General features: G+C 53.9%; 12 protein-coding genes across 12 annotated transcripts; 3 read left to right on the top strand and 9 right to left on the bottom strand.

Annotated features, from left to right (window-relative positions):
* Positions 1-346: 346 nt before the first annotated feature.
* Positions 347-1,659, bottom strand: PG997_006703 (uncharacterized protein; the record flags this gene model as incomplete). Its single annotated transcript, XM_066811018.1, has 3 exons — positions 347-412; positions 477-1,119; positions 1,259-1,659. The coding sequence occupies 3 exons, from the start codon at positions 1,657-1,659 to the stop codon at positions 347-349; spliced, it is 1,110 nt and encodes a 369-aa protein (XP_066669941.1).
* Positions 1,660-1,959: 300 nt separating this feature from the next.
* Positions 1,960-2,517, bottom strand: PG997_006702 (uncharacterized protein; the record flags this gene model as incomplete). Its single annotated transcript, XM_066811017.1, has 1 exon — positions 1,960-2,517. The coding sequence occupies one exon, from the start codon at positions 2,515-2,517 to the stop codon at positions 1,960-1,962; it is 558 nt and encodes a 185-aa protein (XP_066669940.1).
* A 1,513-nt stretch (positions 2,518-4,030) lies between these two features.
* Positions 4,031-4,430, bottom strand: PG997_006701 (uncharacterized protein; the record flags this gene model as incomplete). Its single annotated transcript, XM_066811016.1, has 2 exons — positions 4,031-4,241; positions 4,366-4,430. The coding sequence occupies 2 exons, from the start codon at positions 4,428-4,430 to the stop codon at positions 4,031-4,033; spliced, it is 276 nt and encodes a 91-aa protein (XP_066669939.1).
* Positions 4,431-6,198: 1,768 nt separating this feature from the next.
* On the bottom strand, positions 6,199-6,782 carry PG997_006700 (uncharacterized protein; the record flags this gene model as incomplete). The annotated part of the gene is made up of 3 exons (XM_066811015.1): positions 6,199-6,243; positions 6,497-6,690; positions 6,746-6,782. 3 exons carry the CDS (start codon positions 6,780-6,782, stop codon positions 6,199-6,201), a joined length of 276 nt encoding a protein of 91 aa, XP_066669938.1.
* Positions 6,783-6,953: 171 nt separating this feature from the next.
* PG997_006699 (uncharacterized protein) lies at positions 6,954-7,392 on the top strand (the record flags this gene model as incomplete). Its single annotated transcript, XM_066811014.1, has 2 exons — positions 6,954-7,091; positions 7,231-7,392. The coding sequence occupies 2 exons, from the start codon at positions 6,954-6,956 to the stop codon at positions 7,390-7,392; spliced, it is 300 nt and encodes a 99-aa protein (XP_066669937.1).
* A 2,561-nt stretch (positions 7,393-9,953) lies between these two features.
* Positions 9,954-10,376, top strand: PG997_006698 (uncharacterized protein; the record flags this gene model as incomplete). The annotated part of the gene is made up of 3 exons (XM_066811013.1): positions 9,954-10,115; positions 10,177-10,269; positions 10,329-10,376. The coding sequence occupies 3 exons, from the start codon at positions 9,954-9,956 to the stop codon at positions 10,374-10,376; spliced, it is 303 nt and encodes a 100-aa protein (XP_066669936.1).
* Positions 10,377-11,246: 870 nt separating this feature from the next.
* On the bottom strand, positions 11,247-12,644 carry PG997_006697 (uncharacterized protein; the record flags this gene model as incomplete). Its single annotated transcript, XM_066811012.1, has 1 exon — positions 11,247-12,644. One exon carries the CDS (start codon positions 12,642-12,644, stop codon positions 11,247-11,249), a length of 1,398 nt encoding a protein of 465 aa, XP_066669935.1.
* A 1,122-nt stretch (positions 12,645-13,766) lies between these two features.
* Positions 13,767-14,629, bottom strand: PG997_006696 (uncharacterized protein; the record flags this gene model as incomplete). Its single annotated transcript, XM_066811011.1, has 2 exons — positions 13,767-13,890; positions 14,121-14,629. The coding sequence occupies 2 exons, from the start codon at positions 14,627-14,629 to the stop codon at positions 13,767-13,769; spliced, it is 633 nt and encodes a 210-aa protein (XP_066669934.1).
* Positions 14,630-15,720: 1,091 nt separating this feature from the next.
* Positions 15,721-17,954, top strand: PG997_006695 (ATP-dependent DNA helicase recQ; the record flags this gene model as incomplete). The annotated part of the gene is made up of 2 exons (XM_066811010.1): positions 15,721-16,020; positions 16,092-17,954. 2 exons carry the CDS (start codon positions 15,721-15,723, stop codon positions 17,952-17,954), a joined length of 2,163 nt encoding a protein of 720 aa, XP_066669933.1.
* Positions 17,955-18,331: 377 nt separating this feature from the next.
* On the bottom strand, positions 18,332-18,679 carry PG997_006694 (uncharacterized protein; the record flags this gene model as incomplete). Its single annotated transcript, XM_066811009.1, has 1 exon — positions 18,332-18,679. One exon carries the CDS (start codon positions 18,677-18,679, stop codon positions 18,332-18,334), a length of 348 nt encoding a protein of 115 aa, XP_066669932.1.
* A 3,363-nt stretch (positions 18,680-22,042) lies between these two features.
* On the bottom strand, positions 22,043-24,212 carry PG997_006693 (H+/oligopeptide symporter; the record flags this gene model as incomplete). The annotated part of the gene is made up of 4 exons (XM_066811008.1): positions 22,043-22,355; positions 22,445-23,492; positions 23,560-24,090; positions 24,209-24,212. 4 exons carry the CDS (start codon positions 24,210-24,212, stop codon positions 22,043-22,045), a joined length of 1,896 nt encoding a protein of 631 aa, XP_066669931.1.
* A 1,762-nt stretch (positions 24,213-25,974) lies between these two features.
* On the bottom strand, positions 25,975-26,907 carry PG997_006692 (uncharacterized protein; the record flags this gene model as incomplete). Its single annotated transcript, XM_066811007.1, has 1 exon — positions 25,975-26,907. One exon carries the CDS (start codon positions 26,905-26,907, stop codon positions 25,975-25,977), a length of 933 nt encoding a protein of 310 aa, XP_066669930.1.
* Positions 26,908-27,727: the final 820 nt, after the last annotated feature.

Here is a 27,727-nt window from a genome sequence, read left to right as displayed (position 1 = left end):
GCATTGCGTCGTCCAACAGTGACTTCATAGAATGCGTCGTGTCATCCCTCCAGTTCCAAGGATCGTATTCCACTTCTAATGATGGCTTTCCTTTCCTTTCCTTTCCTTTTATTTCTGCATTGCTAAATGGAGGCGATCTCGATTTGATGTGAACACAGCTCGGGGAGCGGGAGTCTGCCGCTCGTGGGGCAGGAGTTCGGCAGGTTAGTGGGTACGTAGGTCCCATCATTCGGAATAGAGACTGCCCTTCGGGGCAAGACACATGACTCAGGTAAAGAGTTAAGAAACTGATCCTCGGAGCAATGTCATACAGTCTCGTCACACATTGAATTCGATGCCATGTGCTCTATCCCAGACAGCCCATTGCTTCAGGGTGGGTGCCGTGACCGTCGGCTTCGATGAAGGCCCGAAGCTACAGTGATAGAGAGGTTGCAAGAGCAAGACTGGTCTCTACCACCATCCCCATCTCTGCGGACCACCTCCACCACGGCCTCGTCCCCGTCCCCGACCGCGTCCCCGCCCCCGTCCTCGGACTCGGACTCGGACCCGGACAGGTGGGGAAACCCACCGAAACCACCCCCATACCCACCAAACGAGTCGAACCCGTCGTCCATCATCTCGCCGCCCTTCCACGTCGTAATGCCCACGCCGCCCCCACCCATAGACGCCACCATCCCCGCCCCGTACCCATCCCCCACGCTCTCGCCCTCGACGATCTCCAGCCGGGGCCGCATATATGACAACAGCTCGCGGTCCCGGATCGAGCCGAGGCGCTGATCGACGAGACACAGATGACGGAGCCGGGCGCCCAGCTTCTCGTCCTTGATCAGCGCGTCGACGGTCCGGTTCGTGATCCGCCCCACGCCGCGGTCGTGGCCCGTGACACTGACGGACCGCAGGTCGGGGCACCGCCGCAGCAGCGCGCAGAGGCCGCGGTCCGTGACGCGCGTGCACGACTCGAGCTCCGCGTTCTGAAGGCCCGGCAGCGCCCGCGCGACGGCGAGGAGGCCGCCGTCGCTTAGGCCGTTGCCGTACCCGTTGTCGGTGTTGCCGCACTGGATGCTAACGATGGTTTGGCGGAAGTCGGCGGGGGCGCCGGCGAGCGCCACGAAGTGTTCGCTGTTGGAACAACAGGTCAGGCAGGTGCTTCCCGCGCTACTCGAGAGTGCGTGCTACTTACTCTTGGATCCGGAAATCGGGCCCGAACCAGACCTTCTTTTTGCCGGTGCGCAGTTTGGCAGTCCCCCAGTTCTTCTACCAGTCCTCGACATTTTTGAAATACAGCTGTGATGAGTTTTGGAAACGCGGATGTAACTCATCGCATAGGCTAGGCTCTCCATAGCCAACAACGCCTTTCGGGGTATTGTCCTTCTCAGACTCGAGTTCCAGCGCATCAAAGTCCTGCTCTAGTTCGTCCTCGTCGTCTTCAGACCCGTCATCGTACGCATTATTCCATTCGTCGTCAGTCGCACCGTCGCCTTCGGACTCATCGTCGGGCTGATATGTGGTCGTCGTGTTTGCCTGGCTCCCGCCACTGTCGCCGTCGCCAATGTCGGTGGAGATACAGCTCGCAGGCCGTTTCAAATGAGGGTTTGTTGTGTACCATTCACGAGCAGCAGCCGGAGTGGAGTGGCGTGGCCCTCGAACTCTCTTTGGCATCGTGGAAATCACTTGGAGAAACTTGAGAAACAATCGTTGGCTTGATCCTAGAAGTGAAGAGGGGGAGAAAGCCAAATCACCCCTCAAACCCTCAGTTTTCATTTATTACACTCGCGCAGTACGCGCATTGACGTGACGGCACGAAGGGGTATGATGTTACGATGATCCTTGAGTTATGCTTTCTTTTAAGCTGCCTAGTACTGGCTGCGACCACGCCATTCCATGGTTCTCTCGGCTGTTGATGAATAAGGATGATGAATAATGATACATCATAAATCGAATGATGGGTACTCCAAGCGGTCAAGATCGCAGTCTCTTAGTGGGTCGAACTGGGATCGGAGGATCCAGGATCTGGATGAAGACCGGGGGTGGGTGTTGGCCGCCTTCGGGGTGCTTGGCCAGGGCGGTGCGCTTGAGGATGCGAACGGCGGCCTTGATGGAAATGTCGGGAACCTGGCTCTGCATCCACTTGCCGAAATCCCCGCTCAAGACCTTCTCGTCGTGCCCGTCCCTCAGCAGCGTCTCGCACATCTTCAACGTGGCTCTGTACTCGTATTCCTCGAGCGCGATGATGTCGTCGGCACGAGCCCCCTCAAAGGAGGGCGGGTTATCGTAACTGAATGCTATGATCGACAGCGACAGGTATTCCGCCGGTCGGACCTGCCGCTCGTGCTGCTGCGCCAATTGGTACTGGTGGTACTCCTCACATTGCCACAGCTGCCTCCTGTACGCCGACACATTATTGGGAGGCTGCGCAACTTTGCAATGAAGGCATCGTTGTTGAACCCGGTGGGTGAAAACCTCCTCGAATTGGGCCCATGTCGCGAAGTCCTTGTTCGACTTGAAGTTCCACGCCATATTTGGCGTTCGAGTTTCGCGTCGCTATAATCTCGGCCTGAACCTTAACATGACATATCGACCGTACCCCGCCAAGCCCGCCTGAGATGACAAGCGGGGACGTTGCACAATACCACATTGCCTAGTAGTTCAGCCTGTCCGTTGCGCCACGAAGTCCGTTTTTGCTTCAAAAGAAAGCTATTCCCTTGGTCACCGAGCATAAGAAGGAGAAGAAAAGAAAAAGAAGAAATAAAGAGGTGATGTTTCGCGAAAGTCGCGTCACGAACGCGGTGCAGAGCCTGATCCGCGCGTAGCCCCATTATGCATGACTCGGTCAGAAGTTTCGAAGAAGTTTGGATATTGGGAACATCACGAGTGAATAGATGAATAGATAAATAAATGGATGTGAGGCTGTGTTTTGTCGCGTTTCTGCTCAACCGAAGTTTACCCAAGCAATCGCGATCAGTTGACAAGGTGACACAAGAAGCCGCCGAACCAACCCGCGAGATCATCTTAACCCCAGCGAAGTCTTTAGCAAAACGCCAGAAATCATCCCGCCACATCCATCCTTGCCTGTAACGATGGAGGTTAAGCCGTGGTCTGCTTAACGTGTCCGTTCAGTCCAGGACGTGAAAATGCCCAGCGGCGTCGCGATGAGAAGGCAGATGCATACCGTCACTGGTGACCAAATCGGCACGCCGTACACTGTAGCTGTATATGCATACCCCGGATTGCGGAGAAGCTGTTCCACAAGGTTTCTAGAAAAGACACCGTCTCTACGAGAACCACCAGGGAGAACGCCACAAGCGCCGCAACGCCTGTGACATTGTAGAGAGTGCGGCTGCGGCTGTGGCGTTTCAGCGCGGACCCTGCCACCAACAGCATGAACGGGAGGACCCAAGACGTTGACGTCGTTTAGAACCATGCCCAAATGAACCGAGCCACCGTTGGCGAGGCCCCATGGCTTTCAGTGTGGCTGCCATAGACGCTATGCTCCCCCGGGTCTGGTAGCCCGGTCTGGTCTTGACATAACCTCTACAGGATATAGCACCACTGCATTTACCGAGTGTCTAACTGAACCGTTTTAAGTTGATAGAAACGTCGATAGCTGACATGTAACTAATCATATCCTCGTGATCGTTATTTCCTGGCCTTTCTGCACGGCTCACGAGAACTAGCTATGAATACAGCGCTGCCACATATCCATATGGGAGGTGGGCATGTGGAACATTGTGATAACATTACAGAGAGTCAATATGTATATCATCAGCAAAGTGTGAACTGCTAGTAAATACAAGACCAGACAGCGTGAATGAGAATTCAACTTAATACCTAGACTCGCCAGGTGGTCTTTCTCTGGGTCTGCTACTCCTCGATTAGTCACTACGTTTCGGTGCACTACTTGATATAAACACGATGCCGCTCAACGTAACGGAGCCCACGGGACCATCTTGGGTTTCTTAACTCCGGCTACCCATACTGTTCGTGGATTCGCTTCATCCAGCGGTTTGTTGTCATTGCAGGTGCCCGCCTATCACTGAGGCCCCCATGCCCCTGGGTATCCAGTATACGGACCGTATGCCCCTGTCTGGGGATACATGTATGCCGGCGAGTCGTATGGGCCCGGCTGGAATCCCGCTCCGGGTGTGTTATGGTAGTGGGGTCTGGGGAGGCCGTCGTAGCCGTTCGCTACGTTCTCGCCTGGGATAGCACGGTTCGTCCCGCAGCTGGGCATACCCCACTGCCTAGTACCCAGCATATATTGTTAGTATCATCGTTTTCTCGTCATTGAGATGGGCTTATGCCTCGATCTCATCAATAGCGAGGCGATGTCCTAAAAGGAGAAGTTGGGCTTGTGTGAGGACTTACCATTGCGGTAGATCGGTTCCGCCACCGCCTCCAGCTCTGCCTGGTTGGTATCCGTGGTTGTACATGGTAGCTGTTGAGATTTAGAAACTGTATTCTGATGTTGTGGTATGCTTTGTTGTTCACTGGAATATGTTGCTTTGTTGTGGGAAAGAGTATGTATGGCTTTGACCCCAGACGGACTTGAGGTTTTATAGTGGCTTAGTTTTAATGCGGACATTCAATATTAGATATTTGGATTGCAATCATGCAACATCCACTTGAATCTCATATTGTATGAAGCCACACTCGATAACTCTAAAGCAACGTAGCAACAGTAAACCATTATCATTCTATATGTGTCCAGACACCCTATGATATGCTACCCCTATTTACTCGAAAACCCATATGACACGACTGCCGCAAGTCAGTAAAGGTCCGGAGTCCTAATATATCATCACTCTTACCACTACTGAGATATACTCATGTGGCTTGTGCGCATCAACTTCTTTTTGTTCTTATGCTTTTTGACTCATACCAGCGCAGGCCAGCAGAAGCAAGTGACTCAAAACCCAGCAAACCCAACACATATCGGCTCAAAAATAAGGTATCCCACCCTGGCTTATGCGCATATCTGTCATGAGAATATCTCTAATGTATGTATCCAATGCATATGTGCTTAATAACAAATGAATCAAATAGTACAACGTATAGAAAATCAGCCTCATAAGTATGACTATATTCCATAAGCTAAACAGAGGCAAAGTTTTGGTCTTGTGGGAGACATCTTTAGGGGGTACCCTCTCTATATCAGACTCTCGGTTCCTTTGGCCTAACTTGGCGTTAAATCAAAGGCCACAAGACTGGAATCCAAACTAGAAACGCCCCTTCGCAAGATACGCCCCGCCTAATTTGAGCAATTATTGCTGGTTACTAAATATATCTCACAGTCAAGCAGAGTTAGATATCAGGGGCTCAGAGATCCAATACTGCGAAACGCCATGTTGTATTCAGGAGATGGCCACACGCGGTAGAAGCGCTCGCAAAAGCTCTTGCAAAGTGGCGCTTGGTACTCGCGCGGCTAAGCTCGTCAGGACACGCCGGGGGGAAAGCTGCTATCCGTCAGCCCCTAAAACGTGAGGCCAATCAGGGATTCCTTTCCCCCATTGAGATCTCTCAAGTCATACCAGGCAACCCAGCAAAACAAAGGCCTCACAACACATATCTCCCTCGTATACATGAACTCACCAAGCGTTTGGTCCGACGATGGAATCACGTTCCGATAATAGCCAGAGCGCATGCCGCCGCTCGATCCTTAGGAATTTTGTAGGACCGTGTTGTTTGGACACATACAGGGGTGTTACTCGTATTGTTGGCCGAGGCCGTTATGGGGCAGCGAAGCCTTACGTGTATTTTACCAGTGATTCAACTACTCTCTATTACCGACTTAGCTACTGCAGTTTCTCGTTGACTTAAGTGTTTCAACAACTGATCCTAATTGGTGTTCCACGAGACATCAACTCGTTTCCATCTTGAATGCAAGCTCTTCACATAAACAGCCCATATATCTGGCCACTCTGTCATTACTTAGTCACCAACACATCAGAATTACAAGTATTAAGCGCCCCAGTCGCTGGCACACCTCGAAAGCTCCATGTCGAAGGTGTCACCAGGTAGGGATTGTCCATTTTCGAAATTTCCCCATAATGCTCGAACCTGACGACGCTGCGTTCGTCTTGAGTCTCTAACAGTAATACTTAAACGACTGGAATCATGAAGGGCAGTGAAAGGGCTTCGCGCTGGGTTTGATTTGGACAAATTTACGGGTCGTCTACCGTGACCACATTTACTAAACATTTACCTCGCTCCCAGACCAACGTAGGGCTTTCTGAACTTGACCAACTAGGAGGGAGGTACTAATATTGGATGATATCAGTGGATCACGAGCCAGTAGCCTAGTGGCTACCAGGTTGCCTGGGGGTCGCTCCTGATCAAGTACTCGCAACGTCAGAAAGGCAGGCCCTGTCCCATTCTACAAGTAATAATACCGTCTGAAGGTTCTTGCGTTAAAGAATGAGGGCGAGGCCATTGAAGGTGTTCGGATTCCCGACTGATCAGCGGGCCGTGCTCGAGGGGGTACTCGGTAAGTATTTACCACCGCGCGAACAACTTGTCCCTGACTCGACGACACGGTCTCATCGCCGTCTCTGAGGACGCGGATCAGAACAGTGCACTTCTGGCGGGTCGTAAATTGAACGATAAGACGATGCTTGGAGTAATGCAAGGCGGGGTGCTTGTAGAGGCGATCGATAGCGGGCGGCTCAGGGTCTTGGAGCTCGATGTGCTGTCCTAGTATAACGACTTCTTGTCGCAGTTAGCCGAGTCTTAAGTTAGCCCGGATCACCAGAGAGGCGGGATTTGCCGATGCCACAGGCGCTCATGGTGACTGATGGCGTGGCCAACAAGTGGATGTTAGGCGAAGCGACGTAAATAGCTAACTCGGGTGCAGCATTGCGGTGACTGACTCTTTGAGGTAGTTGAAAATATCAAGCCGAAGATCTGTGTTGTTCTACGCCAGGTGGCCGTGAGGTTTCCCTAGCCCACGCGAAGCAATGACTGATGGTGAGATCTTTCCCGTCCGCGCTTTGCGGCCTGAGGAAAAACAGAGACGGTTGGAACAGCCCAGGGGCGTCTCGCACGATGAGCAGCAGCAGCAGGAGGAGAGGAATGCCAGCAACATCAGGAACCAGGTAGGATATAGTGTCTGCGCATGAAGTTGAGCTTCGAAGGGCATCTCTCGTCGCCCTTCGCGCGATCGAGGCGTAACCGCCGCCCCCTCGTCATCGACATAACCTATCGTCATCATTTGTCTCGACCTCGTGCGCCTAGGTGTCTAGCGCAGTCGGTGAGACGGTCCGACCTGGAACGCAGCAATGGGACGCGTTCCGTAGCGCCACCGCGGTTCAGAAGCAGGGGCAGGTCGACGGCGAGCCAGTTGTGACAGGTGGTGGAGGAATGGAAGAAGGATTCGCGGGTGAGGGTGGTCGGTGAATGAAGTCTGGCGGGAAGGGAAATCCTGTTTCCCCTCAGTCAGCTGGTGGCGATGTGGTTCGACTGGGACGGGTGGCTTCCAGCATCTGCACAGCGGCCTGGGCGACCCGTGCTGCTGGATTCCATGCTGTTTGCTATGCCTCTGGCACGGTTCCTGGTCCAAAGAGGATGGTGAAGATTGCTCGGTGGGGTTCCATTCTTGGCTCGCCAGGCGGCATGCATAGACTGGCAGGCCCCATTCATTTCCAGCTACCCCAACACTCCCCCTTGCTGCCCTTGCTTGGCTGCGGCCTCCCACTGGCCGCCCAGCTCGAGGGGTGGCGCTTGTCCCCAATACGAGTTTGGCCCGGCATCGGCTTGGTATTGGCCGGCCACCTACATTTGGAGCTGCGCAGTCCATCAAAAATGGCACGATACTACCTACTGATCATGAGGTTCGAGATAGTTGTCGCGTAATCCATCATGTGAGATTACGTAGAGGGCACATAGCCACCGGTCGCATTCATCACTTGGTCGCCCTTCTACGGTAGGGATACCTTTCAGCTGCTGCAGAAGAAGCAACGCCGTGCCAAGGATTGAGACCAGCGCATGCACGGAATGAAGCGCTGCCTGGGTAAGAGGACACTACGAGCCGTGCCGCGCAATAATGGCTGTCGCGAGTCCGCAATACCGATGCTTTCTTTTTACTGGCCAGCCCAGCCGCGAAAGGAACTCCTCCTCCAGCTTCGGTTCCCACACCCCCAGACCGTCTACTCGGGTGGCTTTATGGGGTATCAGGCACCTTTGGCAGCTATATCGGAATGTCACTCCGAATGGGGCCTGGTTTCAAGACACGTTAGCTTTCATGTGCCGCGGCCTAGAGTGCTCTCGGCCATAGCGGGCGCCATGACTTGCCATCTACGTAACGCGGTGAGCGCGGTGCCTGTGACGAGTCACGGTGGTAAAAGCAATTCGTGAAAAGAGCGTTACCGGTGGCTAGAACTATCACCACAAGCTCCGTCTCTTACCGCCCGCCGTTCGAAAGGCGCCAAAGCCCCCTGGTCCACGGCATCACGTCTGCGCTATGTTACGCAAAGATTGTGTAACACGACAGCCCCAAGTGCACGTAGCCGTTGTATTGGTATGTGCAGAAACAATCACCGATCCTGCATCAGGTGTAAACAAATACGATCCAGCCATGCTCCCATGTGGCGTGCTGGCAACGCTGTTCACAATTTCACCGCTCCCCCGATCCGCACATGGCAAATCACATGATTTGAGTGTGACAGAGACCTTCGGCCAATAATAGCCAAGACATGCCCACCTCCTCCGAGGCGCCCGTACGGCCTTCGGATCATGGAGGTAGAGATCCGGACATGCTCCAAAATCGTCGGCAGCGAGGGGCCAGGCAGCTGGGCAAAGGGCTGGAAGAGGCCCTATCGGATTGGACATGCCGACGCTGCGAGGTCGAGCCGCTGATGAAAGAATGATACGACGCAGGCGATTCCCTGATCTGGTTACCAGGGTGCCTTTTACTAGTCCTCAGCCGCACATCTTCCTTCTTCCACTTACCACTATATAACCGTTCAGTGGAGCAGAATGTCTCAGTTGGGCCCCCGACTCCATAGGCACATCTAGCCCACACCCGATCTGAACCGCTCGACTGAGACTAGGGCTTATGGGGGCTGCATGCAAATCGTCCTATTTGGGTAGTACAGTATACCCCCGATGGCAACACCTTAGATCGGATGTGGCACCATCTTGCAACATCAATATACAGCGACCCGCCAAGACATATGAGTAATATACGCTATCGGCGATAATACTTGTGCGTAGCAAATTAAGTGGTGGGACTAAAAAAATAATAGTTTAGCGGTAAAGGGGTCAAACTCTCACCGATGGCAACTCACCTGATTTTCTGGTCGAAAAGAAAATGGGGAAACTGCGAATGGGCGGGCGTGAGTTGCTTGTTTAGGCGTACTGTGCACGTGAAGGAGTAGCAGCCAAGATGTGATGAATCCTGCGGTGCGGTGAGACCTGCCAGGAGCCCTCAAAAACAAGATTGTCCAGGATACTCTGCCGCGTCCAATGGACCTGAGTGGATGGGTCGGGCGAGGGACAGTATGCGACCTTGGCATGCCCGCATGTCAGCCGTGTCCTGCAGCATTCCACTGCGCGGCAGCTCAGACACCCAGGAACCACGGTGCCGGGTAGTGTAGTCCTCCCCCAGATCGATCTGGAAAATGTAGGATCATCGACAATCCAGGAAACGATCTTCGTGATCGACAACGTCACTGCCTGCAAATGGAGTCACCGACGAGCGGGATCGTTGCTCGCCTGCGGGCTCCAGGGGGATGGATGTAAGAGGACGATCACGATGGAAGTGCTTTCCAGCAAGGACGACAAGGCCTCTTCACGATGGCCATTTCGTGTATATAAGGACGACGTTCTGCCCGGTAAACATCCATTTCTTCTCTCTCCTCATCAAGCACTCAATCATCCAACATCACCAACACCTTCCACTACCAATTTCACTATCAACTCCCTTTGCTCCTCGCAAATACCAATCAACCACCTTCAAAATGCAGTTCACCATCATCTCCACCATCTTCATGGCCGCCACCGCCATTGCCAGCCCCGTCGCTGCTCCCCCGCCCATGGAGCCCGCTGACCTCGTCGTCCGCACTGGCGGCGGCGGTGGCAGCGGTGGCAGCACCAAGACCTGCTCCGGCAACACCAAGCAGGTGAGTTCCTCGATTTATCCATTCCAGTTTTCGGAATTTTACTGACAAGCTACCTTATTAGACCTGCTGCAACGGTCTTCTCAACTGTGTTGTCCAGGTCCTGGGCTCTCAGTGCTCCGGCGGTGTCTACTGCTGCAACACCTCCTCCGGCACTGTAAGCTTATTTCCTCCTACTGAATACTTTTTAATCGCAGTTACTAATACCACTTCCAGGGATCCATCATCAACATCCAGGCCCTCAACTGCCTCAAGCTCCTGTAAGCGTCTAGTAACTCTGCAGCAGTTGCTTGACTCGAACACCTTGGTATTTGCCAAACCTCGATGAGTGCGAGTAGATCCCCAATGGTAGTGGAATTGGTTGTCTGCTTGCTCGGCTACAATGTTGATGGGTGGAACATGAAGGGTGCAGGAGCATTGCATCGAAGTCGGAGGAGTTTTTCATTCTTGTAAAATCGTCTCTTGGTGCTTGCACCTGTCTCGATAATCGTGGCCACGATACACCTTCATTTTCAGTTTTGATAGTTAGTCAGCCTTGCTTCTAGCCTTGCTCGTAACAATATCAGAAAATTGCGCAGAAAACAGATCCTCTTCATTGCTGATGCAAAATTTCCATTTCCCTTCTTTTACATCTTTTCACCTTTTTGCCACTATCCTGCGCTTAATAAGCCAGCTTGCCTCGCATTAAATCAATCGCTTTGAAATACCCAAAACTGCATATACTCCAAGGTGATCATGATTTATACAAATGCTATACAGTCTTTGAAGTATCTTATTATTTAGTCCCATCTACCATAACCCCATCACCTAAATTCGAAAAGCTTTTAGTCATTAATCATTGCATCGTTTTCTGAATTATATACACTCGCTAATTACAACTAGTTATATCAAAGGTTTTCAAATTGTATTAACGGATTTGTTCATTGTCACTTCTCTATACCAAGTACCTGCATAATATTGTGTCTCTATTAGGTTATTCTAAACTCGTATGTACTGTCTTGGCATCTTCGTTTCTATGGCCATAGCCCCGGTCGAACGGATCAACACTCGGGTAGTCAGCCCGCATCCCCATAAGCTCACTGTACTCATCCCTCAAAATGTCGGATCCCAGATTACGTATCCCCCTGTATTGACTCAGCTCGTGGCGTCGCAGCGCCACGGTCCAAGGAAGCTCGAAAAGGCGACGCCCATAAAGGCGCTCGCCTTGAACATCATCAGAAAGTCGACAAGCCCCTGCTGGTCGAACGTCATCTGCTCGAGCTCTGTGAGGGCGTCGCCCCGCAGCAGGTCTTGCTTGGTAACCACCGTGACGTTGCGGATGTGGCTGCGGGTGCTGCTGCTATTACCCCCGTTACGCAGTACTAGGTCGCTGCCCTTCACTTCCTCGGTGATCCTTCGTTGCAGATACTCGGCGAACAAATCAACAACTGTGCGGTTTCCGCTGGCGACGTACACGACCTCGAGGCCTGTGCGCTTCAGGTTTTGGAACTGCTCCTCGAACTGATCTTCCATGCGCGAGAAGCGGTACAGATCAGGGTCCCAGGCAGATACGGCGTCCTTCTCCAAGCGAAGGTGGGCGCCGTAGTAGGCATGTGGACTGATAGCCAAACCGGGGTCGATCAAATGATTCTGTGTAGTGTCGTCCCCGCCTAACCGCCGCCGTAGCGCCGCGAGAACCCTGGCCGCCATCACACGCGTCTCGTTCCGGAACGACAGTATCTTGCCGAACTCGCCCGCGAACGCGTCGCCGTCCTCCCTCACCGGGTACTCGAGGTACGTCTGGCCCAACTTGATGTGCACGGGCGCTTCGGGGCTGATCACGATGTTCTCCTGCGCGAGCCAGCTGTCGAAGTAGTTGCGCCACTCGCGCGGGAACAGCAGCAGGCTCTCGTCATCCTCCTCGCTGCTGGCGCTGATCGCACTGCTACTATTCCTGCTCTTGCCGGAGCTCTGCTTCTCAAACTGGTCGCCGACCACCGACAGGGGCTCCACCGCGCGCCGCTCGTAGTTGGGAAAGTCCTCGACGCGGTCGTAGAGCCGCATGCCCGGGCACCCCTGCGTGAGATGACTAATAAAAGCGTCCCGGTCGAACAGGTAGTCGAGCGGGACCTGCACCGTCGTCTCGATGTCGGTGATGTCGCGCGGGTTGCGCTTCGACAGCGACGGAATCACCACCGCGGCGCCGGCGTGGATGGCGTACCGCACGCACTTGAGGATCTGCAGGCGCAGCATGCCGACGCCGCCGTGCTGGTCCTCGCACGTGAAGACGAGGCCCGGCCGGAAGTGCGCGGGGCGGACGCGCGTGCATGCTTCGCGGATGGGCGCGTAGTCGATGGGGGCCGGGAACTCGACGGCCGCGGCCGTCCGGATGAAGGCGTCGTCCTCTTCTTGTTGCTCCGGGGTGAGGGCTTCGGGGTTTTGGTAAAATAGGTTGGGCCCGCGCAGGTGGACGAGGGAGACCCAGATGAGGAGGAGGAGGGCCGCCTGAGCCAGCCTTATCATGGCTGTGTTGGCTCTGTCGCTGATTGCCATTTTTGTTATAAAGTATATACACTCGCGACTTGAGGCTTCAACGAGGATACGAGAAATGAATGGACATGACAACAAAAGTTTGCTGCTCGGACATAGCCATCATCTTGACAGGAGAGACCGAAACTTCAAACACGGGAGAGCTAGGGTTGAACCACAAGATTGCGTGTTACGACTACAGGGGCAGTCATTGCTAGAATGTTCACTAGGGATGCTGGAGTAGTAGTGCAGTAGCGTGGTCATCGGCACTTTGCGCTGCAGCATGCTGTTCAATTAGTGCTACGTTAGAGAGCTGTCTGTTTGTCTGTACCTGCGCTTGGCCAACGATGGTACGAATAGTCCGTCCCATATCACGGCAGAATCCGACGATATTCCCAGCGAATAGAGTTGATGCAACATCTTGGCAGGTCCTTGGCATCAAAACGTCGGATGTTTCCTTTCACTTTTCTCCTTCCCTTGATTTGGCCCCCGAGTCGGACGAGAGTGGCCAGTGGCCAGTTGGGCGGGGGGAGGAAGCAAGGGGGGCCTGCCAGATTCGAATAGAGTTTCGTACCTGAAACCGTTTCAGACTTGGCGATTTCCGACGTGCTGGTTAGAATGCAGATCAGTCAGATCCTTCTCTGCTGCTCTGAATCAATCGGCTTGGCCGGTCGGTCTGGTGGTCCATTTGACATGTTGCATCTGGATCAGCCGTTGACCATTCACCGCGTCATCCATTATGCTGTCTCAGATGCAGGTTCGACGCCTTCGACGCACTTGATTCATGTTTAATCCAAAGATCAAAAGCCCGGCCTCGAACCTACCGGAGTGAAACCAATCAGACCAAAATAGAAAGTCTGGAATGCCATACGTATTGATGACAGACAGTAAGAGGTACCTGCTCGGGATGGGCAAATCGTTGGAAGCGTATCAATGTCGGTGCACTTGATTTGTCAGGATATCTTTCCCTACATAGCTGGAGTTACTATCAATATAGGCTTTTCCCATCGTGGTTACGCACTAAAACCATACACGCATGCTGACAATTCTGCCTTGAAAACCCGAGTAAACCCGAGGAACTAATAACCAACCTTTCCCTCATGTCGCGTATGCCAACTTTGCAGATGCTGGAAGTGTCAAATGCTCTTAGTCCAAGTCAGCCCCAATGGTCGCGTCCGGGGCCGTGCACTGCTGGATGGTGTAAGAGCCCGTATCTGACGTCTGGCAGGCCGGCTGCACGGTTGTGACAGCTTGTGCTGATACCGGGGACCTTGTCGGCGTTTAGCAATTGTGAATCTAGACAGCATAAACTGAGACGTCCACCACCAGGGGCCAGGTATAGAACCCGATGCAATGATGTAACATGAGAAAATAAAAGTAGTATTCCATTCCACAACATCAAAATAGGCACCGCGAGAAGAGACGTCTTCGCGATGTTGCTCAAAGTTGGGTGGGGTGCGATAAAGGATTGCTCAATTAGGAAAGCAAAAGAAAACTTACATGCTTCCCCCACAAACCCAGCTCTGCCTCACAGCCAAGACCCAACGATCCCACTCAAAGCGCGCGCTCGTCTTCACCGTATACTGGCTCTGCTTTTGCTGCGCGCCGTCCTCAGGCGCCGCCGCCGTCGTTGTCTCGATGGTCCGGTCGCCGCAGGGGTACCAAGCCTCCCCTTCGTCGTACGTGCCGCGATTGAAGCTGCACGCCGTCGTGACGCCCGCCGCTGAGTTGTCTAACGCGAAGGCGACTTGGGTCGTGTTGGGCAAGGGGTCAATCTGGCCGGGCGCCACGACGTATTTCAAGTACGCAAACTCACGGACGACGAAGTTGGCGGCAGCAGGAGCGACCGTGGAGTCTTGTTGTGGCAGGGGGCATTCCGGGACGGCGTAAGTCACGTCGGCTCCATCCGCGGCGGGTGGCTGGAGTAGGATGGCAGGTGTAGCAGCATCGAAAGCAGAGAGAGCCGAAGCCGCACATACAACTGCCAAAATGAGGCAAATGTGCATCATTTTCTGGTGTATTTAGTATTGAAGGGGAATACTATCGCAATGTCTACAGCGAGAAGCTGGATCACGAGAGGTTGATGGAGAGCAGCGCCACGAGGTGACCTAAAAGGAGGATGCTGGCCCGCTGTCAAAAGCTACAATGCATGCATGTCTACCTCCTGATGTCACTGGGGTCGGCGAGATAGGTATCTCACGGTAGATGCCATTTACATGAAGCCGAAGATGGTCCCGGTTGACCTTCTTTGGGAAACGGAAGTATGCCTTTAGCCGAAAGATAGTGAGATTTGGCCCGGACACCATGCAATTGGTTGATTGCCAACCACCACCCTATGCAGAGCTCCTGCACCACGAAAACTCATTCGATATGAGCAACGTCGCGAAGGACAATGTAGCGATCTCTTGCTGTATCAATTATGAGAGGCATTTTGGATATTGCCATCCAAAACGCCGAACTACATAATTGTGTTGTGTACGTCTGCCACTGTGGCCACCGTGGTGGTCTTGGGAATTGGCGCGGTGTCCTTTTCTTGCGACGCGACTATGGTAATCATGTGCAACAGAGCTCTGCTTCATTTCTGGGAACAGTTACCTTCGCCTGTGACTGGTAACTCCTAAAAGAGCCTCCCGTCGTCATCTGTATTGTCCGTACTCTAGAGCCCAAGCCGTACAGCCAGAATTTACACATCGCGAGCAGGAAGCCTTCCAAGAGTAACATGTTAAACAAGCGACACTTCACGGTTCTCAGTGGCCGTAGCAAACAACCAGGCCTACCCAAATCCATTCGATGCGCTGACAGTGGGGGCATTCCAGATGTTGCCTGGGGAGCTAGAGGCGGGGGCGGGGCGATCATTCCAGCGCCAGGTGCGCTGGATTTTGAGATCCACCAACTGTCATGGCAGTGACAGCAACTGCCAAAATCGGACGCGTCTCGGAACACGCTTGGACATTGCGATGACGAACTCCAGGTCAAGCAACAACTTGAGCGCAGCAATTATCTGAACCTCGGAAGAACACCAACCTGGAAGCCAGATTCGTCAGCCATTCAATCTAGCCTTATCCTTAAGGCGCGCACGGCCATTCGGACCTCGTGCATCATGGACGACGATTTTGATTCTGGGGACGACCTGTTCGACAACGTTAACGCCGACGAGCTTGTCACCCAAAACAAGAGACCCGCTTCTCAGGGCCTTACTGCAAAAGGCAACGACGACAGCCATGGCAATAGCAAGCGCCAACGCCTGGACCTTGTCGGCGTTGGCCAAAAGCTATTGCGTGAAAAGTTTGGTTATGACAAATTCCGTCACGAACAGGAAGGTGCCATTGGAAGTGTCCTGAATGGCGAGAACACCTTGGTCATCTTTCCTACCGGTGCCGGCAAGTCGCTGTGTTACCAGGTTCGTATCACTCTGAAGCCTCTCCCGCGCATTTCAACGACTGGGCTTCCAGCTAACGGGCTCAACCACAGATCCCGGCCATCGCTTTTGAGGAAGTCGACAAATTGAATGGCGAGGACCGGGACTTCTCTGGCATCACCATTGTCGTTTCACCGCTCATTGCCCTCATGAAGGACCAGACTGATGCCTTGAAGCGGAAAGGCATTACTGCTGAATGCAACGACTCCACAAAGACATTCGAGCAGCTGCAACAGATCAGCTCTGACATCAGAAGCGGGAAACTCCGAATGCTGTACTGCTCACCGGAGAAGCTGAACAACGAGGGCTTTGTAGAAAGTCTCAAATACGTACCTGGTGGCATTCGTCTGTTGGCCGTCGACGAGGCTCACTGTATCTCAGAATGGGGCCACAGTTTCCGCCCTGACTACCTGAAAGTGGCCCGGTTCGTCGACGAGATTAAGGCGGAGAGAGTGGTTTGCTTGACGGCGACTGCTACCCCCAAGGTCGCCGATGATATCTGCAAACAGTTCAAGATAGACCATTCCAATGTCTTCCGAACTTCGCCCTATCGACCCAACCTGAACCTGCAGGCAAAGTCAACTCCCAACGAGAAAGCCAAAATCGCTGAGCTACTCGCGTATTTGGATAAGCATGTTGGCTCCACCCTGGTCTACGTTACAGTTCAGCGTCAGGCTGAAGAACTCGCTACTACGTTAAGGGGAAAGGGACATAATGCAGAGGCTTTCCATGCCGGAATGAAGGTCGAACAGAAGACCTCCATCCAGGACCGATTTATGGCATCCAAGGTGCGCATTGTAGTTGCCACAATCGCATTCGGGATGGGCATCGACAAAGCGGACATCCGCAATATTATCCACTTCAACACGTCAGGTACCGTGGAGGAATACAGCCAACAAGTTGGTCGCGCTGGACGAGACGGGCTCCCCAGCTACTGTATGATGTACATCAGCCACGAGGACTGGTACATCAAGGAAAACTTTGCCCGTGGTGATCTCCCCTGCAAATCGTCACTGGATGGGCTGCTGCACGATGTGTTCACCCGCGAAATGATAAAAGGGCGAGACGGAGAGGATGTTATCAAGCTCAACCACAATGAGCTCTCACAAGCATGGGACATCAGGGCAAGTCCGCTGTCGATCTTGTTCGCGACCCTTGAACTCCGCTACGGTCTCCTCCGAGCCATTACGCCAGAGTACTCTTCTTACCAGTTTGAGGATCGAGGATTCTACAACAAGATGGCGGCCAGCGATGGCTCGCCTGAAGCCAAGGCCATCTACAAGCACGCCAAGAGGGCGAGAAAGTGGTACACATTCGACATCAAAGCGGCGATGGCAGGGGGTCTCTCCAGAGCCGACTTGGTGCGTAAACTGAACCACTGGAACGATACGGGGGCGATCATGCTCAAGACGGGTGGCGTCGAGCACCGTTATCGTGTCCTCAAGACGCTTCCCCGTACCAACGCCGAGTATAGCAAACTGGTCAAGGAACTATACGCCGACATGGAGAGCCGGGAGCTAGATGCGTTGCAACGTGCCCAGGATGTAGTGGATCTCATCACTGGGGAGAGGTGTTTTGCTGCAGCGCTCGCCGAGCATTTCGGCATGTCTCTACCGGACGGCAAGACCTCTTGCGGACACTGTACGTTTTGCACAACGAAGAAGGCTATCGAGCTGCCGCCCAAGCCACCCGTTAAGGTAGACATTGCCGGCATCCAGGCGGTCCTAAAGGCTTGCGACGTGCGAGACGATCCGAGGTTCTTGGCCCGAGTTGCGTTTGGCATCAAGAGTCCCCGGGTTATGAAGCTGAAGCTCCAGAACAACAGCGTCTTCGGCTCGTTAGAAGACCATGACTTCACGGTATGTATCAATCTGGTCACCTCAAAATTTCCCGTACTAATGCCATGCAGTCTTTGATAAATGAGTTCACGAGGGCGTGTCATACCCCTGAATAAGTACCACCACTGCACTAATAAACATTGATATGTTCACTTATTCAGAATGAATGGAACACTTGATGATTCTACCAATGGTTCAGACTCAGCTGTACGACATAACCTCGTTTTGCTATGGAATAAATCGTGGGGTAAATAACAGCTGCTCTGACCGCCACGTCAGAAAGCATGTATATCAATATCAATGTTTACTGAGCAATGTAAATGCAAAATTTAATCTCGGATTATCTGATGACAAAAACATATTATGAGTGAACGAGAGAGTAAGTCTCTGGTATCCGCATCTGTCGCGTCATGATGACGCTGTCGTAACAATCGCATTACGTTGAACATCAACATCTAGTTGCTTCCAGGACCCTTGGTTCCTCCCATGGCATTCTGGACGTTGCCGCCGATGCTACCCTCAGTCGTGAACTGCTTTCCGATCATGCCGTCCTTGGCCAATGGCCCGCCAATAGCTGCGGCAGTTCCGCCAATCGCGCCCTTGTCTCCATAGTGGAAAGTTAATATTAATATACGAGCTTCATGGAAGGTGCGCGGGATCAAGAGAGGTTGAGCGAACATACCAGTAAATTGCTTGCCGATGGCTCCCTGGGCGTCAAAGGCCTTGGGCTTGTCCTCGCCGATGCCAGCGGTGGCAGGGGTCTTGGCGGCTCCGGCCATGCCGCCTTGTCCTGGTTGAGGCATGTTGATGGATGGATGTTAAGTTGGAGGTTGGACGGGGAAGTATTTAGGGATAGACTGTTGCGTGGTCTGAATTAGGTAGGTGGTGATAATTGATGGAGTAGTGTGAGTGGTCGTTAGAGATGGGATGGTTGTGCTGGGCTTAAGTATCTATGGAATGCGAGCTCCTTGCTGGTGACGCTGGTTGAGGTCGTGGTGATGCGTACAACTAGTACGTTGCCCCACATGCTAATCCGCCGGTCGATGAGGTCATAATGAAGCATCGATGTGTCGCCAATCCGGAGCCGCATGTCGCTAGATTACTGGTTGGCTTTCGAGTTGCACTTGCTGCATGTGTTTATGAATATTCATAATGCAGCACCAGTGCCATATCGATAATTTGATTGCACAAAACCTGAAAGTTCATTGAGCACCGTCAGCTATGGTCCAACCTTGTTGCCCCTGAATGCCCCACAAGATCACGACTGGCAGAGTTTACCCCTTATTATGCCACACCATCGATACCGGCTGGCAATGGAATAACTTCAAATGAGTGCCCATAGGAAATAGAATACTGCACTAAGGTGAATAACCCTGTCATGCTCCCTTACGACTGGCCTACAGAACAACAAACGGATATTAAACTGATTGCTTGAATAAACCCAGCCAAAACGCTCGACCAACGCTCGTATGGAGCAAGCAAGAGCTCACCCCAGATTTCATTCCTTTTCCTTCCGATTGACCCAAGGAACTTGATATGAGGGTGCTCTTTGCATAGAGTTCCTGTATTGATATCATTGCTAGTCGTCCTTGTTCTTGCGCCTCCTCCTCTTTTGTTCCAAACACTCCGCCAAGTGTGCTTCGTGTAGCGCCTTATTGGTAACGTCGAGAGCACAGCGCCCGCAGTGGAAAGTGCGGCGGCGGCCCCCTTCTTGCATTTCTGCAAGTGTCGTTTGTGGTTGTCTTTGCGGTAATCAAACTTCCCGCAAGCACACCTGTAGTCAGCCACGCTGTCGTTGTCGAACACACCCGAATAGCCCTGAGCTTGGTGCGCTCGCGTTTTATAGTGTCGCTCCAAGTCGCGTCGTGTCGGGAAGGTTTGATGGGAACAGCCTTTTTCGCAAGCGAAGCCGTGTTTTGAGGCAAGGTGCCGTTGTAGGCTCATTGGTGGAAAGAGACGTTGACAGAAGGTGCAGGTTGTTGGTGACTCCGGGGTAATCAGGGCCGCCGCAGTCTCGAGCGGAGTTGTTTGCGTTGCGTGTGTGAAGGCACCGTGTGACCATGAGTCCCCGATGAAGGGCTCAGCTTGAGAGCATGGGCTCTGGCTGACGCTGGGCGAATAGCTAGTCGTCGATGGTTCCACCGAGGCTCTTGTAACGTCCATCCCTGATGAACTGAGGTATTGGAGTGGTGTGGACTGGTTGCCGAGTTTTGGATGTAAGTTCTGTGGATATCTCGCATCCAGGCTGGCCATGGTCTGTGGGGTGTAGCAATATGATGGACTCGTCAATAGGCTGCTGCTGAATGATTGGCTCCCAGGCGAGTCAACATTGCTTGGGGCGTAAATCCCAGAGTCCTGCTGATACTCCGACGATGAATGAAGCAAGTCATCTTTAATGACTTGAAGCCGTTGAAGAAAGTTGCCAACATCGAATTCGTCGTCGCTGGAGAGGTCGAAACCGCCGAGATCCTGAGAGTCGTGGATGCATTGTACATTCGTTTGATGTTCATCCGAGGAAAAGCCCACTATCACACTGCGAGATGCTGAATTGGCCAGATGGCCAGAGAAGGGTGGATTGCTTGTGACGTTGAAACAGGGTAATAGCAACACACAGTTGCTGATATCATCGATGGTTGTTTGTTTTTCATTTGGTATGGGCTGAACCGCATCATCACCAGGGGTTGCGTAGTCACACCAGCTCCCTGGCACCGAAGATAATTAGCGATAATAAAGTACTTGGTTTATGAGATTAATACTTTATATGACAGATAAGGACATTAAAGGTTTAAAGCTGATATTTCTTAAAGGAAAAGAAAGAAACAGAAAGAACGAAAAGAAAGAAAAGAAAAGGGGCGAAAGAGAGAAGAAATATAAAAAGAAGAGGAAAAAGAATTTGAATAAGAAAACTAAAGAAAGCACCGGGGACATCTTACATTAAGCCCTTTCCAGGGCCGCAGTGCGCTTCACACACAGTTATTCGAGTACGATTACAGGGCTGCTGTCGTTTAAGCTGGGCCGTTGTGTCGGGAATCGTTTGCTTAAGTAGGCTTGTGAAAGAGCGCAGGATATCACCAAGTGATAGACCATGAGGGCTGCCCAGACGGCGTGTATCCCTCACTAAAAGCAACCTGACTGGAGTAGTGTGCTGGGAAGGATGCCACGAAATTCACCTGAATATTCTCTTGCCTTTGAATTGCGACTGGTATAAATCGCTGCCGAAATTCATGTTGCTGCAGCTCGCTGTTCAAAAGGCAGATAATTGTCAGCTCAACACCACTTATGGACAGCACTGGTGGTTGTTAGCATGATACTCACTTCTAAGCAGGCCTCCAATCGGTTGTCTAACAGTACCATTAGCTCATGGGCCTAGGGATGGGATATAGCAGCAGAACATGCAAGTCACTTACCTTTTGAGTTGTGGGTTCTTGTTCTTAAAACAAGTAATGATGGTTGGAAAGTCGAAGTATACTTTGGGACAGAATGGTAGGTATTTAATGGGTAGACGGGAAGCGGGTAATTGTAATGTAACGAATTTACTAGTGCGGTTGATTGGTGGCCGCGCCCAATCCATGTAGCATTATCTAGTGGCCTCATTCACTGTAACCCTGATAAGTGGCCTCATGAAAAAATACAACTGAGCTTCAACGCAGGTGGCCTGTCAGCAGGGGGTTGCCTAGCCCCGCCATCTCGTTGCCTCGATTTGGGCCTCAAAATGCAGCGATCTGACTTGCTATTAACATTGGGTGGGGTAATTGATTACCTGACGCATCAGCTTAGGATGTGCACGATTGGCTGACAAGGAGGTCAAGAGGCAGACAGTCGGGAAATGTAGAGTACAGGGTTGTTTCTGGGGAAGTCGCCCGAGATCTGTGGGCGTTGATGATAGTGGCGGTAGGCTCAGGGGGAAAAAGAAAAAAGAAAATATCAATGATTGGTGACGCTATCAAATGGACTTGTACAAGTTCTGAAGCGACTGTTGGATGTAATCTGGTGTTAAAATGCACACCTAAACTGAGTCCATTCAATTATACATGGTATCATATATGAGTGGCACACAGCACACCAAACTCAAGCTGTGCTCTTCAACCCCTTTCACGGGGCGGATCCAGGTCTCTGGCGCTAAGCTAGCGCCTCTTTCCATACAGTACCGGGCTCCTGTCATCAGCTCATCGCCTTCCCCCTTTCTTCTCCTCCGTCAGCAGCTGCGGCTGGCCCTGGTTCCGGTGCGCGCGCTCGACGTCGCTGTCGGCTTCCGAGTCGCGCTTCATGTCGCCAAAGTCGGTGTTGATGACGAACTCCTCCTTGTCGATGTGGCGGAAGGTGAAGTAGAAGATGATGGCCAGCACGAAGCCCGCGATGGTCGGGCCCGCGAAGCACCAGATGAGGTACGGGTCCTTGACGGCGGGCGCCGTGGCCAAGCCGATGATGGCCTGGATGGCCGTCATGAACAGGTTGATGGAGGCAACGAGGCCTTTCATGCTGTTGGAGAGGAAGGTAAGAGGTTAGCAGTGATTTCTTGAAACATGGAGAGACGTCGTACGAAACGACGCCAAGCGTGAGAGACTTACTTCTTGGGAGACCGGCTGTAGGCGATGCCGTAGGCGGTGACGTTGATGAAGACCTCGGAGCAGGCGCCCAGGATGACGGGGATGGAGTAGAGCTCGATCGGGACGGTGGACAGGGGGTTCTCGCCCTCGGGCACGAGCTCGGCGCAGGTGGTGGCGTTGTAGCCGCACGGCGAGGTCTGGTAGACGCGGTACTGCAGGACCGAGTAGCCGACGGAGCCGAACGTGGCCAGGAGGAAGCCGAAGGTCATGCGCGAGATGGGGCCCCAGTGGATGTTGAAGCGGCGGAGCAGCGGGTAGATGAGGTGGTTCATGAGCGGCACGGTGAAGACGATGGCGACCGAGTTGAGGTTGTCGAGCAGGTCGTTGGGCATGCCGCTGTTCTCCATGCCCGCGGTCAGGGCGTTGCCGGCGGCGCCGAGGCCCGTGTCGTTGATCTGGAAGATGGGCTGGAAGATGAAGATGCCGCAGGCCTGGAAGGTGCGCCGCACGTCGTCGACGAAGACGTCGTCGTAGCCGTACTCCTTGGTGCTGCCCGCGGCCCGGCGCACGCTGGGCTTGCCGGCCTCCCAGAAGCCGTGGCGGCCGATGCTCCGGAGGCCGCCGTGCGTCAGGATGTCGCCGAGGACCTTGAAGACGTTGCCGAGGTCGGAGCCGCCCGGCGGCTGCTTCACCAGGCGCGAGTTGAGGTACCACAGCAGCGGCGGCAGCATCAGGTACAGGATGGTGGGGATCAGGTACGCGGCCCAGTAGCCGACGCCCTTGGCCAGGTAGGTGGTGGCGATGCCCGTGGCGGCGCCGATGTTGACCAGCAGGTAGAACCACAGCATGACGCTGTTGATGGACTCCTCGGGGTCGACGATGACCTTCTCGCCCTTGTTGTTGGTGATGACGTGGGCGACCTTGTGGGGCGACTGGTCCATGACGGTCGGCGAGATGTTGGGCTTGAACTGGGCCGCGCCGATGGAGAGCATGTAGAGAGACAGGGCGAACGGGCCCATGGCCTTGCCCGACTGGAGAACCGGGGGCAGAGCGGAGATGATCATGATGACTGTACATCAAATTGGGTCAGTAGGCTGCCACGAGGATGCAAGTGCTCGTGTGTGGATTGTACTTACTGTGAGCAACACCGCAGATGGCAACGCCCCAGCAGATCATCTTGAAACGACCGTACTTGGTATCCGCGAGCCAACCAAAGAAGATGGGCAACGCATACGACAGGAACTTGAACGCCTCCGTCATCGCACTAGCCGTCGAGGACCCCTTCCCCAACGCCCCCGCGCCGTACTTAGAGTCGAGCGACCCCGCGGCGCCCGTTCCCGGCCCGTCGGGCGGCAGGGGCGCGCGGATGAAGTTCTTGTAGACCTGGTTGCAGCCGTAGTAGGAGGCGCGCTCGGCGAACTCGACGGCGCAGAGGTAGTAGCACGAGGCGGGCATCTTGCCGGCGACGCGGCGCAGCGTCGACTTCTCCTCGGGCGTCGGCAGGATCAGGCCGTGGAAGGTCTCGCGCTCCTCTTTCGCGCCCGCGAGCTGCACCTCGTGCACCTCCTTGGCGTCGCTGATGACGGCGTCGACGGCGTCGGCATCGTGCGGTGCTGCGTGGACGGCGCCGATGGAGTTGCGGTTGGTGAGGGTGGTGCTGGTATCGGCTGGGCTTCTGTCAGCATACATTCTTCTTGTCAATTGGGCATTCCCAGCTCCCGTTTCGGTCGTCACTCTTCAATGAAGATGGGGCAGGGGAGGTGCGTGGTTTAGGGTACAACTCACCCATCGTGGATGGGGCACCCTGCTGGCTCTTCGGTTGAGGCTTCGGGGCTTTGCTAGGCTCAACGCTGTTCCGAACCGAGTGAGGCGGGATGAGAGCTGGGCTGGAGTGGAAGAGACAGTCTGAGACCCAAGCAGCGACGGGCCGAGTATAAGTACTGCAGCAGCTCCTCACGATTCACGTTACACCCACTCTCTCAGCTGCGCGCGCCAAGGTCCAGTCGGCTCACCACAGCGCATGGCTAAATGCAGCCAGCTTCCTTTATCAGCAAACCAGAGCTGTCGTCTAGCAGAGACCCGGCGTTCTGGGTCGATGGAGGACGAGACTTGGTTTGATATGGGGATGAGTTCTGCCCGATAGAGACCAATCTCCGTCGTGCAGCGACCAATCGTCGCCCATATCGCGCTGCCCATGGGCAGTCGACGACATAATGGAGTCTTTCAATCGCACACGCATGGTTCCCCGGTTGGGAGAAATATCCGTTGCTGGTTGGCCTTGGCCCTGCTTGGCGTAATACAGGGAGACGAGAGATGGAGAAACGGACCTAGCCAGAATAGGGAGCTGAGAACCCTCACCCGACTTGGCGCAGGCGCGCCAAGGCTGGGCTCAGAGATATCCAAGCTTGCTTGCCCGCTGGCCAAGAGGCTGGCCAAGGCGACGACTGGATAGATGCAGAAGGTGTGAGACAGCCGGCTGCTGTCAACATGGCGAGAACCAACCAACGCAAGGGGGTGGTCATGTGGTCGTTTACACGAAATTTATGTCTTCGAATCCTTCTAGAACAGATAACACAACACCGCGAATGGCCGGCCATGATGATTGCGCCTACACCATGTGTAACGAGAAGGAGAGGAGAGAGGATGAGGAAAGCTCATGTCTTAGCTTGTTGGCGGGGTGGTTGCAGCCAGGTGGCAGGGTTGCTTTTTCGGCCGAAGTTAATTGTGAAGTTACACATACATTTATCTGCTCGTGTGCCATGCCGTTCTTCCAACCCGCGAATAATATCTAGCTCAAAATGCAGGTCAAAATGATGATGGGATCGACGTTTCGTTTCGTTTCGGGGGCCCCGTATCCCATCAGGCCCTCCAGAACAGATGAGCATGGACCTGGACCTCTTCGACACAGATGGACCGCGGCACGTTCGAAACATTGACAACACCCAGCTCCAGTCCCAGGGATGCATTCCTTCAGACCAGCCAATGATGTCTCGTACAATTATGCCGCTTCCCTTGAAGTTCCTCCTAGCGAGCATGCGCCTGTCAGCACAGCGAGCCTCGTGGAGTACCCTGCGTCCTTGCGGGCGATAGGGCCAGCTTACCCGGTCGCCAACGGCTCCGAGACTGGTCCAGACTCCAAACATCACTGACAAGCGATCAAAACTATTTCGAACCCAAGAGGAAACGCATCTCAATTGCACCAGAGTCGAATGCGGCTCAAACACGTCTGGGCATTGGCCAAACAATTGTGTCAAGCTTTGAGCCAAGTTAGCCGAGAGATGCGCAAGAAAGAGCCAAGATCGTGTCAAGCTTCACAAGCAAGCTTGACATGGCGCCGGTGTGTTTGGCTTGCGGCATGGTTTGTGTCGCGTCTTGGCCTGATAAGGCAGACGAGGGGTGGATTGATAGGCGTAATTGGGACATGGTGCAATTGGCTCACAATGTTGCGCGACCCCCAAAAAGCATCGAGGGGGTCGGCCGTCCAGCCCCCGACCAGTCACGTGATACATTTGGGCAATCTGATGTGTACCCAACTGATCAATTCGGCGTGCCTATTTCTCAACCTTGCGGAACTCCCACAACACCCCACCGTGCATTCTGCGGATCAAGTGACGCCCGTCCGGCGCCATGTCTACCACCTGCAGTGCATTCGACCACAACGGCGTCATCAAGTGATACCCGCCCTTGGGATGCGGCCGCGCCGTGAACAGCTCCCAGGCGCGCAGGCTGAACGCGCTGGCCTGCATGGTGCGGAACACGTTGTGGCCCATGTAGCGCCCCGTGGCCCGGTTGAGGAAGCCCAGGTAGTTCTGGCTCTCGGCGCAGTACCACGTGTTGTCCGCCGTCGGTGCGACTTCTGCTGGGCTGCGTATCTCCTCCTCGTCCCCAGGCAGGTAGATCATGCCGTTCTCCTTGAGCGTGATGGGCCGCCCGGTGGCTTTGTCGATGATCATGTAGGTGTTGCCGGGCCACGGGACGGAGTCGTCCCACGCGTTGTCGCTCATGGTGCGGGGACTGCCGACCACCGACGGCTCCGGCGCGATGACGGACAGATCGCTCTCCGCCGCGCTGCTGCGGGGACGGTCACCTACAGCGGGCGCCGCACCGTTCGTGCCGCCGACCTCCTCTTCCGCCTCGTCGAAATAATGGGCCTTGCCCTTCCCCTTGTCGAGCTTGGCCGCGGTGCAGGGACAGCAGCTGCCCGCAGACGACACCGGGGCCAAGACGGGCATATGATCGTTCGCCGTACTGTGGGGACTGGTAGGGACAACAGGCGCCGCCTCGTTCGTCTTGAAGTCCTCGCCGGGTTCCTCGTGGCCATCAAGGGATGACGTCGAGGCGGCCATGGGATCGGCGGTCGCATTCCATGCTCCCCACGTTTTGCGACGGCCTTGGGTGCGCATGACCGACGGCGGATAGATGCTGGGATGTCTGGAGACCACAGACGATGTCCGTGTAATGTTGGCGCGCGGGTTTGCCGTCATGGTCGCGAATATTGTGGTCAAAATTGAATGCTGCCTGATGGACAAATTGCGATGTGAAGATTTAGAGATGGATGGTAGCGAAATCGCAGATTGGGGGATGGAAACTCGAGTGAGGTTGGGAGTACATATCTAGGTTAGTTGGACTTGCTGGTGGCAACGGACTGAGGGATGAAAAGACGCCTAGGCCCGAGCATTTCATTGGGTCCCGGCGCCGTTGGTTGAATGGCTTGCTGCCACGACCGTCTACCAAAAGGCCCACGATTTTAGGGCGGCAAGGCGGCCAATCAAGCCCGGATTCTGGCTAGGTATGAGCCATCTTCTGTGGCACCTCTCCGCTTCCTTGGTGTGTCTTCGCATAACTGCAACCAGATATCGTAAGGGGGGGCTGGCTGGGCTGGCCGGGCGGTGAAATAGACGGTGGGCGGGCACGGTGACTTTTCATTTGGCATTTCGATGCGACCCGATATTTATCGCCCATCTCCCGATCTAGCATGATCTCCCTAACCGCATTTTTGATGAAGTCCAAGCGGCATATTCTCGGCGGACATCCCCGCCCATGTTAATACCCACTTGATATGGTAGTCGAGACTGTTGTTAGCGTAACAGCGGCCAACCCCGCAGTCAGCCCTGTCCCTGCCTGGGTTTCCGCGAAAGTGCTGCTCCTCCATGCAGGTACGGACGATGTCGCCGATGCAAGACATTCCAAAACATGAACTTTCAGAACCACGTGTGTGCGTACTGCTCTATGCTTGGTTTCTCCCGGCTTCTGCGTGCTGCCGGAGGTCAACTGGTGATAATGATTGTGTGAAGGGCTCGCATC

This window comes from Apiospora hydei, assembly GCF_038363865.1.
Source record: "Apiospora hydei strain CBS 114990 chromosome Unknown utg000005l_segment0_segment0, whole genome shotgun sequence".
NCBI lineage: Eukaryota > Fungi > Ascomycota > Sordariomycetes > Amphisphaeriales > Apiosporaceae > Apiospora > Apiospora hydei.
Note: the sequence above shows the minus strand (reverse complement) of the source record. Positions and strands in the feature narration are given on the sequence as shown.